The 16633-nt window shown below is 41.7% G+C and overlaps 1 protein-coding gene and 3 non-coding genes across 4 annotated transcripts; 3 read left to right on the top strand and 1 right to left on the bottom strand.

Moving 5' to 3' along the window:
• Positions 1-2067: 2067 nt before the first annotated feature.
• On the bottom strand, positions 2068-2141 carry TRNAT-AGU (transfer RNA threonine (anticodon AGU)). Its single transcript has one exon. It is a non-coding gene; the product is annotated as a tRNA-Thr (tRNA).
• A 4609-nt stretch (positions 2142-6750) lies between these two features.
• On the top strand, positions 6751-6823 carry TRNAR-ACG (transfer RNA arginine (anticodon ACG)). Its single transcript has one exon. It is a non-coding gene; the product is annotated as a tRNA-Arg (tRNA).
• A 626-nt stretch (positions 6824-7449) lies between these two features.
• On the top strand, positions 7450-7522 carry TRNAV-CAC (transfer RNA valine (anticodon CAC)). The gene has a single exon. It is a non-coding gene; the product is annotated as a tRNA-Val (tRNA).
• Positions 7523-7638: 116 nt separating this feature from the next.
• HMGN4 (high mobility group nucleosomal binding domain 4) lies at positions 7639-16364 on the top strand. Its single transcript, XM_068558076.1, has 2 exons — positions 7639-7909; positions 14643-16364. Exon 2 carries the CDS (start codon positions 14721-14723, stop codon positions 14991-14993), a length of 273 nt encoding a protein of 90 aa, XP_068414177.1. The 5' UTR covers positions 7639-7909; positions 14643-14720; the 3' UTR covers positions 14994-16364.
• Positions 16365-16633: the final 269 nt, after the last annotated feature.

Here is a 16633-nt window from a genome sequence, read left to right as displayed (position 1 = left end):
TAGCATGGTGCCTGCCACATGATAGGCACGAGGTGGATAAACAAGCATTTGATTGTAAACCATTTCCACTTGTACACGTAAATCATTTTCATGATTGATACATGGATAGTTAGTTAGGAAGATTTTTAGGCTTTTGGGAGAGATGGTTAGATTCCTCACCTGGAATATTCTATAGCTTCAGTAGCCAGCAACACTACCTCACTCGTACAGATCAGGCAATCTATTGAGGGCCACTTGGCTGGAAGCATCCTTGTAAAGGTATTCCTAGAGCCTGATGGAGCAGAAAGGTGAAGGTTAAGGCAGGTTTGGTAACAGGATGAAGGAGTGGTCTAGTGTTGACATCTACACTGGGACACAGCTGGCCTCACCATTTGAGGGAGGTGTGTAATCCGGGCCTGGGAAGAAGGCTTTTTTGAGCAGAAGATAGGAGAATGTGAAAAAGAGGGTCTGTCTTTTGACGAAATAAAATTTATATTTTAAGGCAGGGCAAGAAAAATTAAACATAATATTCTCTCTCTGTGTTTGTTTGGAGCTCCTCCCTCATGTGCAGAGTGCATTTGCATTACACATTAACCAGAGCACCTCAAAGATGGGAGTGACTGCTCCACCATAAAGATCGTATTTTCCCTCTTTCTGCTGATGCTAGCGCTGTAACTTCTTAAAAGAATAGCGTTCTTTACCAAATTTGTGGGGGGTCATGGTGACTTGCTGCTCACTTTGTATGTGCTTATATGGACTATGTATAGGCTTGGTGAATTTTATGTAAAATATCAGCATACATATCTGTACATTTTGATGTACTGTCCTTTGTCTCAAAAATGTATATGACTGTGCATTCGACTTCAAACAGGTGGAACATTTCTCAGAGTTTTCTGAGAATCTGTCTCCTGGTTATAATCCTCAGTTTAGCTCAAATAAAATCCCCTTTTTTTTCTTCTCAACTTCATTATTAATTGAATTTTCATTGATAGTCTCCATTGCTGTGTGATGCCTATAAAGAAAAGTGGGGAATCAAGCTTCAGAGTGAGTGGAGAAAGTCTCCATAAAAGTAGAATTGTTTCCTGAACTATTCTTCAAAGTGTTGGGACATTTTGTTTCTGCAGATAGAACAGGAGATCATATTTCAACCCTTGACCATCTGCATAAAATAATGTGGTCTGAAGGTAAAAGCCAGGTTGGTAGGGACTTTCTGGGCCAGGTGGAGGGGGGCTTGGTCTTGGGAGATGAGTAAGAGGGTAACAGTTACAGTGAACTTCATTTCCCTGGTCTTGAGTTTCTATGTAAAGGGGCCCAGTAATGATTAAAACTCCAGACTTCTTTTCCACCTCTCATGTTTCCTTCCTCTCTCTTAGAGAGTTTGGAAGAAGGCACCTCAGCCCTTCCTGGACTGCTTCTTCAAGTCAGCCTGCATGCTAACAGCTTCAGGTCCGTCTGTTCCAGTGGGCTATCCACTCCGTGGATATGCAATCAAAAGGATGCTTCTCCCTCACAGCTTCTTTTCTGAAATCACGGGGACAAATATTTTTCTCTTCGATTTTCCTTTCCAAAAAACTCTGAGCACAAGACCACCTTTTAAAATAGTTATTTACAACTTGCACTGTATAGTTGGATTTTAGTGGCTGCTATGAATTGAGATGCTGCAAACTTCTCAACAACACATTTATCAGTCATTCCAGAGGTTGATCTTGCTAAAAAAATATTGCCTGTAGATTATGAAAGTGCATCCATTTGGGATTTCCCCAGGAAAAATAATAGAATGACCAGAGATTATGGTGTTGCTTATAGTTTAAATCTGGCGACTTTGCCTTCTGCTTTCCCTGGTTCCTTTTTTGTTTGCTGAAAAAACATTACATAAAAATGTAAGAACGTCAAGAAAGGTAGATATTCTTCTGAAAGAAAAACAAATTCATCTTTGTCTCTTCTTTTTCTTTTTTGTAAACGATAAAACTGTCCCCACTCTCAGACTCATATAATACAGTCCCGTGAAACTCCGTAGGGAAAATTTACCTTCAAGACTGATTACATTTTAATCCCCCATACCCTTTTCGAAGGCAGGAAAACCACAAAAGGCCCCGCTGGGATTCGAACCCAGGATCTCCTGTTTACTAGACAGGCGCTTTAACCAGCTAAGCCACGGAGCCAATTCGTCCGCCCGTTTTCAAATCGACCTAGAAAAGGAATGATCTTAGCTTTTGTTCTGTGCATCTGTTTCCTCGTTATTGAGGTTCACGAGCCCTCCCAGATGGTCTCTCAGACCCTAAAGATGAACCTCTGCTTCGCCCCCAAAGACCTAAGAGACCGCGCAGCCATAGGAAAACTGAGACCCTCCGCGCGGGGGTGGGGTGAGGGAAGCTCTGGCGCGAGCCTGAACCCTCAGGCGGCGCCAGAGGAGTCTTCCAGGAACTGCCAGGAAGGGCAAGAGTTCAGCAGCTGCAGCTTCCTTGGGTGAATTATGACCTGGGGCCCCTGGAGGAGAGGAAATCGGCCACATTTACACCAGAACACTTCCAACACCAAGAACTGGTTCCTGCAAGAAGCAAGCTATGTGTTCTTTAGTTCACGGATTTTAATTAAAATTCCAGCTCTTCCTTACCCCATTTCTTTCCGTAAAATTGGGTTCCACCTGCCTGCTTCTTGCTTAACTAAGTTGCATCTTTAAAAAATTCAAGACTTCATCATCAAAACCTAGTTTGGAAAGAGATAAAGGAGCAGTCTCCTCTCCTCTGCAGCTAGAGGAAGAGAGACGCTTTCTTGTCCGAAAACTTGTCCAAAGGATCTGCTTGACAAGCTGTCAAATTGAAAGCATTCACAAAAATTTCTATATTTTCATGGGGGCTTGTGTATTTGTAACTGTTCCAAATTCATTCTATTCTCTGTGAAATAGAACCGTCCTTAGGCAAAGGGCTTTAGTGGAATTCGGAAGAGTTTACAAGTTGTTGCCATAGCTGTGAAAGTAACTTCCCAAATGAAACCTGTAATTATGATTGGCTGCTTGCTTGAAATCTGTTGCCGTTCTGAAAATGTTGAAATTAACATTTCAGTATTTCTGAACTGTATCAATATTGAAGGATTTCTCTGTCTCACTCTAAACCAGCCATTGGCACTAATCTCTGCCTGCAAACATGATTTGGGGGAGAGGTTAAAAAGCCCATGACTCTGCTAGATTTCTTTTTCATAAAACGATTGAAAGTCTATGAACTCAACACACAGTCTGATTCACTCCATGAAATAAGCACCGATTTCTTTCACAGTATAAGATTAACCATTGTATTATTAATGTGCTTGGAGCCAAGATAATCATAAACAGCAGAGTCACACCTAACATGGCTTTGACCAAACTGTGGTAGACATTCAGAAAGACAACAGAGCCAACAATATTTGGTCTGGGTTTTTCCTCTGACTGGCAGCTGTCAAAATTTGCACAGTAATTCTGGGAAGTCAAAGGAGTTTTTTAACAAGCCAGAGACAAGTCCTGGGAGAAAAATTAAGACTCAGAGCAATCACTTCCAGAAATCTGGGTGTGACCTGCAAAGACCATGGAAAGGCCCCTCACAATGGCTCTGTTCCATACAACTGAAATTGGAGAAGGTGCAGATCGTGGTGTCACAGACTGCTGACAGTGGAAATGGCTGGCAGTGCTACTATTTTCCAAATGCTTGGGAGAGAAACTGGAAGAATAGTGCACTGTGACCCAGAGGAGGAGGAGAGTCCACCGCAGTGATGGCTGGTTTTACATGTCAACTTAGTCTATAGAGCCCAGTTATTCAATTAAACATTAATCTAGATGTTGCTGTAAAGGTATTTTTGTACATGTGGTTAACTTCTACAATTAGTTGACGAAAAGTAAAAGAGATTATCCTCAGTAATGTGGGTGGGCCTTATCCAACAAGTTAAAGACTTTAAGAGCAAAATGGAGGTTTTCCTAAGGAAGAAGAAATTCTGTCTCAAGACTGTAGCATCAGCTCCTGCCTGAGATTTTCTAGACTGCTAGCCTACACTACAGATTTCAGACTTCCCAGTCCCCACAATCACGTAAGTCAACTCCTAGATTGTATATTTTCCTACTGGTTCTGTTTTTTCTGGACTCTCTGTTTCTCTTTCTCTGACTGGAACAACTACTGAAGAAAAGACTGGAAGCTGGAAACTGGAACTCTCAGAAAGAAGACCCAATAGAAAGATATCTAAAAACAAAATGAAAGCATGCCTCAGCTCATGTCAGAGCATGAGCAGAGAAATCTGAGGCAGCCAAAATAAGCTTTCAAAACCTTCAAAGCAAAACAAAAACAAAAAAAAACCCCTCTAAAACAAAGGGAGGTCTTTGCAGACATGAGGAGAGCAGATGTCAACATGGCCTCCAGCTAGCTGGGTTTAAACCCATTTTAGAGGAGCAAGATGGGACCTGTGACTTCCAGGGATGCCCTGGAATCTGGCCTTCCCATCCTGGGTATGTGATGAGGATAAAATAGAGTCAAGAGGTACCTCAGTTTGCTTCTGTTGGGCTGCACCCCACAAGCCTGCAAGCCCTGTACTTACCCCACCTCAAGATGGAAGAAAGAGCTCAGAGTCAGCTACAGAGACATCAGTGGTTTAATGGATGGGGGATCTTACACATCTGAAGCCAGGTCCTGGAGTGACACCCCACCGTGTTTGGTACTTGGCAGTAGCCTTCGCTCCCAGGGGAAGAGGGAGGTTACCAGTTACACGGGGAATTGGCATTGGGTTGGCTCATCGGTTACCAGGGAAACCAGCTGAGGAGCATACCCCTCACCACCCCTTTGATAAGCTATCTTGGTGGAGATGTTCTGATCTAAAGATTAGAACAATTAGTAGCTGGGTCCCCGGGTGAGTATGTAGGCATTTACTGATTTGGCTCTACAATTAGGAGGGAAGGTCAGTCACGTAAGTAGCGTGTAGGTGAAGCAGGCACTGGTAGAGCAGGGGATGTACAGAGAGCAGAGAACAGCCATCTTGGGTGGCCTAATCATACAGCTTCATTTCTGAAAATTCAGGCGCAATTGTTCATGTTTCCAAACTCCTCTTTAGAACAGAAATCTCTTTTTCTTCTGATGGGGAGGGGATAGTCTGTAAGCTTGGATGGGAAAATAAATTTTTATTTTGACTAACTTTTTACTGAAATTTTGTATTTTCTTCCATTATGAATGTAGGCAACAAAGCACAGTATATTTCAGTCCTTTTCACTTTTTCACTATTGGCAATCACAAATATTTTCACAGAAAATTACAGTTGTTGCAAATTTCTTAAAATATCATTTATGCTCATTACTGCTTTGAATTATAGTATTTATTAGAACTCCTGCTGGATATTATCATTTGGTGCATTAATAAAGGAGCATAAATATTATAATATAAATTTTTAATAGTTTGATAACATATTTCAATATAATTGTTTTCCCCTTGAAATCTTATGTATTTATCTTTTTAATTTATATTTAAAAGTATTATTCTGTGATGGAGTCCATAACCACCAAAGTTCCTAGGAGTACATAATACCAAATCTGGTCAGAAGACCCCTATTTGCTATCTAGGGAGAAATCCCTAACTAGATCTACCTTAATGTTTATGCAGAAACAGGAACATGTACATTTTTCTTAAGGGCTGTTGCAACCTTATGAACTGTAAACAAAGATTTTCTAAACACAATGTGTACATTCTCAATGTCAGGCAGTTTTACTCTGTTTAGTAGCCCTCAACTTAGTTTTTTTTTGGGGGGGGTGAAGTAGAAATGAATAGCTTTATTGCTTTGCCAGGCAAAGGGGGCCACAGAGGGCTAATGCTCTCAAAACTGTGTGTCCCCAGCCCTCAACTTATTTACGATGCTCACCAGGCATGGAGATAATGATGCCTTCTCAGAAATATAGACAGGCTGAAAGGCACACATAAGAAACGCTTCCTGAGAAAGCAAACAAATGCTCCTTTTAAAGGTGTCAAATTCTGAAATGTATGTCCTGAGGTAGGAGCAGCATGCGGTGAGGGTGCTTAGCATAGAGTCTTGCTGAAGTAAATATTGGAAATAAAATGTTTTCAACGACCCAAGGAGAGACAAGAAAGAATGTCAGATATATTGTCACCCTACAACGGCTTCCAATTTCCTACACAGTAACAGCCAAAGCCCATACAAGGGTGTACAAGGCCAGAGGTCATCTCCCAGAGGTCTCCTAGCCCTTTCCGCTCAGCACTGGCCTCCTCGACATTGCTGGAACATCCCATGCACGCTCCCACCTCCATGCCTTTGCCCTGGAGATTTCCCCAGTTCCAGGTCGCTCTTTTCCCTGATACCCGTATTTATTGTTCATCACCTTTCCTGCTGGGCTTTTCTATTCTCTTTCCCGTTTGTCTTTTTCCCTCTAAGTGCTTATCACCATTATTTTATTTATTTAGTGCTTTATTATCGTCTGCACTACGTCCATGCAATCTTCTTGAGAGCAAGGATCACCTCTGTTTTCTTCACAGTTGTATTTTCGGTGCCATATTGGTTGAATGAATGAATGCATGAACGAAGAGATGATACTGGGGCAGAGAATGCCGGGGTCTGTACAGACAGACTGAGAAAGCAGCACAGACGCTAGGGCGCGTGCAGGCGAACTGGCTGCCTGGGGAGTCCACGCGCTGCAGTCTGAGCTAGCCAGGAGGACGGAGCTTTCAGGGCCAGGCGAAGACCCCACAAGGTGGACCGGTTGCCGCCGCCTGGTTTCTGATGAAGGTATGTCCGCCTACAGGCCGCTCACGTGCGGGGCCAGTGGCGCAATGGATAACGCGTCTGACTACGGATCAGAAGACTCCAGGTTCGACTCCTGGCTGGCTCGGAGGACGCATCACTGTTTTACTTCTTTCCTCTGCCGACCACTGAGGAACCCAAAGGAGTTAGAAAATCCATTACAAGGTGAAGTTCGCCTGGAAGTCTCACGAGCGAGAAGGCCCCGCTTTTGACCACAGCCAGGGTCATCATTCCTTTGCAGAGCAAATTCCGCGTCCGGCCATGCGGTGGCGCTAGCCAAAGCCAGACTGAGAAATGTGCGTGGGCCCCGTGTCACGCCCAGCCCCACCAAACCATTCCTGCTGAAGGATGGGTTTGAGGTAACCTGGTAAGCAATGAGGAAGAAATTAAGATCCAAAAATTCAGTATGGGAAGTAATAGCGAAGGGATTGAAGTCTCTTTTGTTCTCCCCCATCCGGTCATTTCCAGAATAAATTATTAAGAATTTCGCTTCAGGTCTGTAGGCTGCATGGCCTTGGTTTGCGCATCTAATTGGCCTCTCTGGTTTGGAAGAGTGGTACAAGGCGCACGCGCATATTAACGACGCACATTTGCTGGGACGAAGCGGCGGGGCGGGGCGGGGCGGGTGGGAGGAAGTGAGGAAGTGGGAGGGAGGAAGGGAGGGGCGTGTTCTGTAGGGAGAACTGTCGGCAGAGGGAGAGGGTTTTTAACCGAGTTTCCGTAGTGTAGTGGTTATCACGTTCGCCTCACACGCGAAAGGTCCCCGGTTCGAAACCGGGCGGAAACAAGGTTTATTCCTTTTTTTCCCTAACTATGTGGCTTTTCTTTAAAAATCCATTTATTTAAAAAAACTCTGCATGCCTCCTTTTCTTGTCTCTCTTGCCCCAGGCTGTGAAGCGACGCTGCTCAAGGTGGGTCCGGAGCCCGCGGCCCCGGAGGCGGACACACGCATCGCGAGGGGGAGAACCGGGCTGTCCCCGGCTCTGCAAGGCGGCCCGACGCCCGCAGCCCCGGAAGCGCATCCTCGGCTTGCCTTCCTGTTCCCGGCAGCGCCCAGCTCCGCGCGTCTCTTCGCTGGCCCACTGTCCGCGCCGGCCCTGCCCCAGCCGAGAGCACCTGCGCGGCAGGCCTGCAGCTGGCAGCCTCGCGCCCCTCACACGGCCGCGAGGCTCGGGTGAGTACCTTGGGGGCCTTAGCGTGCGTCTCCGGAGAATGGGGGTAGTCCCGCCGCCCTCCATAGATTTGGGACCCTCCTGCGATCTGGCCCTCGTCGTGATTAGGTGACCTCGGGCTCCCGACATTTCCACCTTGCTTTCCACTCTCCAGAACAGCTGCAGTGGCTCTCCCGGGCTTCGAGTGTGAATCTCTGGGAAAAGCGGAAGCCGGGAGGTGAAGATCGCAGGCCCTTCTGGCATAAGTCCCCACAGAGACTCTAGGGCAGAAAAACGGGAGGCGAGGAGGGGATTTGAAAGCTTTGGGCCAGCAGGGCCGTGGCCTGGAAGAGGTCGTGGCGGGGATGCTGGGCTGCCCTGGCCTGGGCTCTTTCTCGCCTCCCCTCCCCAGCTTACGAGGTGCCCCCCTCCTGAGGGGACACCGAAGGGGGCTGAGTCTTCCTCCGCTTTGGCCTTCTGCTCTTCCTGTCAAAAAGAAAAAAAAGATCCCAAAGTTAAGAAATGGGGCAACTGTGGATTTTGCGTACTGCCTTGAAGCTTGAGAAAGGTCACTGACAGCACTTGTTTAAAATCAGGACTTGTGCCCTGGTGTCTGGCCTCTTACGTCTGTTTCTGACATGGCCTGGTTCCATGTTAATTGGATCTATCAAACGCTTTTCTGGGAAAGAACTCTTGATATAACACCAAACAGCCTCAGGTATATTCTCAGGATCTTTTTCTTAGATGTATTATTATTATTATCATTATTATTATTATTATTATTATTATTCCTATTTCTAAGAGTTAGCCAAGCCTAGTCTCTGAGATCGCATTGCTCCAGATTCCCTCAAATGACTGACAGGAATGTGATTTTTTATGGCCATGAGACAAGAAAGGGCAATCCTTACCTAATAAACTGTTTTCCTCCCTTCCTCCCTCCCTCCCTCCCTTCCTTTCTTCCTTTTTTTTTTTTTTTACAGGCAACTTGTATAGGCATCCCTTCCCCAGCCCTATTATTCCTCCATTTTCATACCTTCTCTGAAAGACCCATGCTTTTATCATCTTGTAGTTTCCCTTGTTAGCAAGACAATAAGTTTGGCAGGTGCTCAATACAAATTTGTCTAAGACATTTTCATTTAAAATTCCCTCTATAGGGAGACGCAAGAGGGAGGAGATATGGAGATATATGTATATGTATAGCTGATTCACTTTGTTATACAGCAGAAACTAACACACCATTGTAAAGCAATTATACTCCAATAAAGATGTTAAAAAATTTTTTTAAATAAAAAAATTCCCTCTATACCACTCAGAAATACAGTGAATACATTTTTAAAGATGTTAAAAATTTTTTAAAAAATAAAAAAATTCCCTCTATACCACTCAGAAATACAGTGAGTTAATGTGGTGCCCTGCGAGGAGCAAGGGTCTCAGGGGCCCAGGAGGTGATGGGGATTTGTCCTCTCCATCTTTCTCTGATGCCAAGGGGCAGGAATACTTTAGCTGGGAAGCTGAGTGTGCCCCACGCCAACCTGTTGCAGATGGGTGACAGTTTGTTTGAATCTTGTGGCTCTCTCCTTCTCTTTAAACCAGGTGTGTTCTGGCAAGATGAAGCAGCAGCCCTACCATTTTGGACACTCTGCCCTTTCTCACCTTCTCCCACTATCCCTCCCTCCCTCCCCCAGTCTCCCTCATTTAACCTCAAATGGAAGCTGCTCACCTTGTCTGATACTTTCTTTGAAAGGTGGAGAACAAATAGGCCCTGGGGAGTGACTGACACTGTGTGACCTCTTGCTCCTGTATAGCACTGCACCTTGAATAGAGTCTTTTATTTGTTTGTTTTTTTTACTATATCCTCTATTCTCTCCTTCCTAAGCTTGGTGTTGTAATCTTCTTCCAAGTCTTCTCTCCAACCCCAAGGCACTATCTTGCCATAAATAAGAGGCAGAGAGAAGAGGGTGGCCTTCTGGCTTTGGGGTGGCATTGAGACTAAAACCCAAGTTAGAACAAACTCCTTGGAACCCAGTTCAGTAACAGTCAAGGGAGAGAAAGGACGTTGCTAAAATGTGCCTCTGCTGGGGATGGCGTGGGAGTGTGTATTGGATGAGGTGGGATTTGGTCCTTGGATACTGGAGACAGACTCATGGTGAAAGAGAAAAAAAAACATGGAAAAAAAAATTCTGAGAGCTGGGCAAAACATCAAAATTAATCTAATCTGAGATGCGTCATAGGTCATTGAGATCTTTATACTCTTTCCTTCTGTATTAGTTTTCTAGGACTGCCATAACAAAACGTCACAGACTGAATATCTTAAATAACAGAAATTTATTTTCTCACAGTCCTGGAGGCTGGAAGTCCAAGATCAAGGTGGTGGCAGGTTTGGTTTTCTTGCTGTATCCTTACCTGGTCCTCTCTCTGTTTGTGTTGTCTGTGTCCTAATCGCCAGTATGACATAAGTCATATTGGATTAAGACCTACCCATAAGACTTCATTTTACCTTAATCACCTCTTTAAAGGCCCCATCTCCCAGTACAGTCACAGTCTGAGGTACTGAGGGTTAGGACTTCAACTTACGAATTTGCGGGGGGTGGGACACAGAAATTCATCCCGTTTCTGGGGACAGAGATTGATGTGTTTTGTATATTATTGAAACAGTTTGGGGAATTCCCAGAAGTTAACTTCGCAGAAGATTTTAGCATACCTGCATCTCCTCATCTTACTAATCATTTGCATATTTTTATGGTAGAAGAAATACATCATTTGCTTTTTATTTCTCTATTAGTCTTTTTTTTAGGCTATTTCTGTCAGTACATTTAAATTTCATAGGTCTTTTTCTAAAATTAAAAAAACTCAAGTCTTCATAGGTAAGAAAAGGACTTTAAGAAATGGCTGTTCCCTCCCCCCTTGAGGCTGTTAAGAGGGATACCTTTCCACATCCTAAAACCAGCAAGTTCATTAAATGAAGAGTTAAACTGAGACTTTCACAAGAATTTCAGTCCAGTTCTTTACAATATGAAGACATGTTGTTCAAAAATTTCACTAACTTGTTCTGTTGTCTGTTAATATAATTTTGCCCTGGAAAGTGTTATTTTAACAAAAGGGAATCGTTAGATTCCTAAAACTTTTAAAATTGTTGCCATGTCTTGGGAAAATAACCTCAGTATCTGTCTTGATAATTTCTTGCCTCATTGATAAACCTCTGTGTTCCCAAAAGTTATATACTTAAAAGATTTATCTGCCACTCCTGAAACTAAAATAATATTGCACATCAACTATATTTCAATTTAAAAAACTATAAAATTTTTAAAGTAAAAGAAAAGTCTTTAAAAAAAAGATTTATCTGCCAGTTAATAATTTTTCTTTTCATTCACATGCATGATAGAATATTTGTAATCCTATGACTTATATATTTTATTACCTAACAAATTATTTTTTTTTTTTAATTCTTAAAATGTATTTGTTTGTTTTTAGTTAGTAGACTTTATTTGTTTAGAACAGTTTCAGGTTTACAGAAAAATTGAGCAGAAAGTACAGAGTTCTCATATATTTCTTCTCCCTCTACCTCAGTTTCTCCATTATTAACTACTTGCATTGGTGTGGTACTTTTGTTACCATGGATGAGCCAATATTTATACATTATTATTAACTAATTATTATTGTTAACTAATTATTATTATCATTTACATTAGGGTCCCATGCTTTGTATACAGTTCTATGGGTTTTGTCCAGTGCATAATGTCATGTATCCACCATTACAGTCAGTAGCATACAGAATAATTTCATTGCCCTAAGAAAGTTCCCTGTACTCCATCTCAAATAATTTCTTTTAAATTAACACCACTGTGTGGTGAGAGCCTCTCCCTCCCCAACCTCCTTGGCCTTCATGAAAATGAAATAACCTCTTATCCCACCAGCCCTTTTTCATTATTTGTGCATCTGTCTCCTATATTTGTAAGGTCAGCCACCTGTTCGCCTGATAAGCTTCCTAAATGTGAGTTTCAAGGAACTAATCCATATTCACATACTCCGATCCAGAATCCAGCTAGTGGCCTCTTTTCCTTGAATTTATCTTTATTGTCACCTGCTGTGTTTGGGCCTTTGACACGTGCCAATCGTGGTTCCCCTGCTTGGGATGGACTGCAAGGGATCTAACATGAAGACCGAGCCTAGGAAACAGACTGTGAGCATTCCCAGGGCAGGACATGGGCTAAGAAACACAATTTTGGAGTGAGATGGAAGGAGAATGGTATGGAGTGTCCATTGTTTAGGGAGGTGTGTCGTAGAACAGAAGCTCACCCTTTGGTTTCCTCTCTCATTCTCTGGTAACAAAAAGGCCTCTAAGAATATATGCAGATTATTTAGGGTGACCTTATTTATTGTCCAAGTTGGCACACTTTTGAGAGTGAAAGGGAGCATTATTAAAAATATACTAGGGCAACAGGCGCAAAACAAGTCACCCAAATATTAGACCAAATGATTTTCATGCCGTAAAAAATCTCTCAATATTGCTTTCTTCATGGTAAGAACAGCTGTCTTTTCCTCCCTGTTCCTTTCTGGACACACCATTACCATACCCAGAGTTGACCTTTGTGATCTCTGGCATCCTTCTCAATTATTTTCTTTACACATTTTTTTTTCTTCATTGTGTTCGATTTCGGATAAAACAACAATAACAAAAAAAAAAAAACACAACACTTTTGTTCTTTAAGAATTGTCCAAACATTTCTTTAGTGGTGCATTTGGGAGAGGAGTAAACTAGGCATAAATTCATGTAACATCTAGGGAAAGATGTCCTGGGGAGCGAGCAGGTTGGGTCTGGCTGGGTCAGCAGAATTGCAGGGTGTCTCTGTGGCAACCGGGACTTTTGGACCCACCAGTAATTTAGAATATTTAGAGGCAAGGCAAGAGCACAGCAGGGGAAGAGAAAGGCCCAGCTAATTTCTTATTAGCTTTTCAGTGAACTACTGTTCAACATGAGATTAGAACTGTTTCTCCTCTCAATTATTAATCTCTGTTCCCAAAGTTCCTTACAAGGTATCAAGGGAAATAATGACTGATTCAAGGCGCACTCCCACTTTGGTTCCTTCCCTCTTCTTTATACTAACTCTCATTTCTCCCTCTGTTCCATGAGAAAGAAGGAAAACTGGAAAATTTCCAGAAATTCTAGTCATAGTGGAAAAATGGGGGAAGAATAGATAATGAAAGTAGATAGAAAAATAGATAATAGATAATGAAATTATCATATAATCAAATTATCAAGTGATAATTTGATGTTTTAGCACCATTTACAGGTGGTTGCCTTTGTTAGCCGAAGAACATAAAAATCAAATCTAAGGTTGCTCAAAAAAAAAAAAAAATCTAAGTTTGCTCAAGGACCATGTTTGCCCATTCTATCTAGATGGTGAGGTCCAGCAAAAACACAAAACAAAACTCTGGAGCAATTTAGAGAAAAGATAATAATTTTTTTTTGCTTGAAATAAAACATTGTGGAGTAGGTCAGGGCATAGGGTTACAGACTTCCCCAGGAAACATTTTCAGGGGTGGGGCAGAAGGTGTGAGCGGCTAGTTTTGTCCCAGAGCTTTAAAAATGTCCCACAGTGTTTGAATGCCAGCCGTGGACCCGGGTCCTAATTGCCCCAAATCAAAATAAAGCACATCTATTTGTGTGCCCTTGAATCTGTGCTCGGGGCTACGCACCTTCTTAAAGTGGTTTTTATTCTTGAGCAGACACATAAAATTACTCTCTGTAAAATACAGAGAATAATGGTGTATTACCCCTGTGTTGTTCCCCACCCGCCTCCAGTTTAAGGAAGAGAACTCCCATTCCCTCTCTAACCACCATCCTTTTCTTAATTCCCCGAGGTGACTACTGTCCTGATTTTTATATTTATCTCTTGCTTTTTTGACTACATACTTGTAGCCTAAACAAGTCATTTAGTTTTACACTTATAAATGGATCCATACTGTAGATCCATTTTGTAACTCGCTTTTTTTTGCTCAACATTATGTTCTTGAGATTCGTCCATGGTTTTGCATATAGCTGTAATCTATTCATTTCTGCTGCTGAATAGTATTCCCTTGCATAGGTATTACCAAAATGTATTTATCTATTCTATTGAAGGACACTGAATGGTTTCCAGGTTTTTGAAATTACAGGGTTGCTAGAAACATTCTTGTAGGGGTCTCCTGTGCACAGCCCCAAGAATTTCTCCAGGTAAACACCTAGAAGTGAAATTGCTTTAAATAATGCCACACACTAATTTACACACATATAAACACACACCCTAGCAGTGTATGTGTTTTAATTGTTCCACATCTGCTGAGCCCTTAATATTGTCAGACAATATAGTTTTCACCAATTTGATGGATGTGAAATGTTATATCCTGTGATTTTTGTATTCATTCCCATATTACTAATGAAGTTGACTTTTTTTTTTTTTTTTTTTTGCTTATTCACCATTCATGCTTTTTCTAAGAAGTACGTATTAACACTTTTGCCCATTGTTTTTAAATTTTCATTTTGTCCTTTTCTCATAGATCTGCAGGAATTCTTTACATATCCTGGACTCTCATCCTTTGTCAGTTATATGTATTATGAATATCTTTTCCCCAGCTTGTAACTTATCTTCTTACTTTTTATGCATCTTTTTGCTATATAAAAATTACTAATTTTAATATAGTCAAATTTGAATTTTAATGTAGTTAAATTTGTCAGTCTTTTCCTTTACGGTTTACACTTTTTGTGTCTTGTTAAAGAAATCTTTCTAGGAGCAGTGAGGAAGACAGAAGAACCGCTTGGGCTGGTAAAGCCATCTGCCAGGCACTACTGCCACCATGCCCAAGAGAAAGGCAAAAGGAGATGCTAAAGGTGACAAGGCAAAGGTGAAGGAAGAGCCACAGAGGAGATCGGCACGGTTGTCTGCTAAACCTGCCCCTCCAAAACCAGAGCCCAGGGCAAAAAAGGCCCCTGCAAAGAAGGGAGAGAAGCTGGCCAAAGGGAGAAAGGGGAAAGCAGAAGGCAACAAAGATGGGAACAACCCTGCAAAAAACCGAGATGCCTCCACAGTCCAGTCACAGAAAGCAGAAGGCACCGGGGATGCCAAGTGAAGTGTACTTTTTTGATAGCTCTGTACTTCTAGTGACTCTACTGTTTGAAATACTATTTTTTTTAAATCAAATTTTGTAAAAACGTAGATTTTTTTTTTTTTAAGTTATGTTGTTAGCACACAAGACGCTTTGTTGTTATCTTTTGTGGAAAGGGCAAAATAACCACTAGTAGAATGTTTCAGAAGCTGGATTGAAATGGGGGAAAACAGAATTTTCTATCCTCATATTTGAAGATTATTCTTGGTTTCCAGGAGAGATTCTCTGACATTCACACATGACAGCCACTATGGCTCAGAAGCCTTACCGTGTGGGGAAGCAAAACTTCATGTCTTCTCCTTTCCTGATGCCATCAACATATCCTTGACTTCCTGAAACCAAGAGTCATGATGCGGCCTTGGCACCCCTAGAATCAGCTGCGTCAGGTAACAATACTCAGGATTTCTGGTGATGACATCAAGATGGTGTTGCTCAAAAGAGCCAGGATTCCTGTTTGTAGTTTGTGGATCATCTCATTAATAATCCTGGAGTTTTTAGTTCCTTTCCTCCATGTCAGAGGTGACCTGTGAAAAGCTCTTGTATGCCTCATGTGAAATATTCACCCTTTCTGAAAACTTTTCCTGTTCATTGCAGCAGCAGCCTTTGTTGACTTTTTGGAGAGGGGAGTTTGAAAGTTGTAAGATGTTACGGATTGTCACTCATGTCCTGCTGGAAGTAACTATTTTTGAAAAGTATCTTATAAAGCTGGATACAAGTTGGCTTCATGGGAGGGGAGGGATCATTTCCTACTCCAAGTCAGAAAGATATCCTTTACTGCCTTGTAAAAGTTTTATAGTTTTGCTTTTCACATTTGTCTTTAGTCTTCCCTGAACTGATTTTTGCAAAAATACGAGATAGTAATTCAAAATAATATTTTTTCCATATGGTAAGTGGTTGTCTCAACCACTTGGTTGTCCCAACTTTTCTGAAAAGTTCTTCCTTTCCCCACTGATCTGTAATACTGGCTCTTTTCATAAATCAAGTTTCTTCTGCGGGGGGGTCTGTTGATGGTTTCGATTCTGACTCACTGGTCAATTTGTCTAACCTTGTGGCAATACTATACAATCTTGAGTACTACAACTTTAGAAAAAGGTCTTGATATCTCAGGACAAATACCACCTCCACCTTTAACATCACCACCAAACTTTTCTTCGTTGGAGTGTCTTGGCTATATTCTTAGCCAGCTGCTTTTGCATACAACTTCTAGAATTAGATTGACAAGTTCCAAATCAAACTAACAAAAGGTGGAATTTTTATTGGATTTGTATTGAATTTATAGATTAATTATAATACTGAGTCTTCCGATCCATGAACATGGTGTAATTCTCCATTTATTTAGGCTTTCTAAATGTCTTTCAATAAAGTTTTATAATTCTCCATAAACGTTTTCTTTTGTTAATATTTCTTAGGGACTGTACACTTTTGGATGTTACTTTATATGGTATGTTTTTAGTTGCTACATTTTCTGTTTTCAGCTAAAGTTGATTTTTATATTCAACAACCTTGCTAAACTCATTAATTCTTAATGTCTGTATATTCTTTGGGGCTTTCTACATAGATAACCGTATATTCTTTTTGTTTTGTTTTGTTTCTTCACAGTCATT

Source organism: Eschrichtius robustus, chromosome 12 (assembly GCF_028021215.1).
Source record: "Eschrichtius robustus isolate mEscRob2 chromosome 12, mEscRob2.pri, whole genome shotgun sequence".
Classification (NCBI taxonomy): domain Eukaryota; kingdom Metazoa; phylum Chordata; class Mammalia; order Artiodactyla; family Eschrichtiidae; genus Eschrichtius; species Eschrichtius robustus.
This window is presented reverse-complemented; position numbering and strand designations above follow the sequence as displayed.

What these genes read in the sequence shown, in the direction of transcription:
- HMGN4 (XM_068558076.1), top strand. Translation starts at nt 14,721, where the DNA reads ATGCCCAAGAGAAAGGCAAAAGGAGATGCTAAAGGTGACAAGGCAAAG.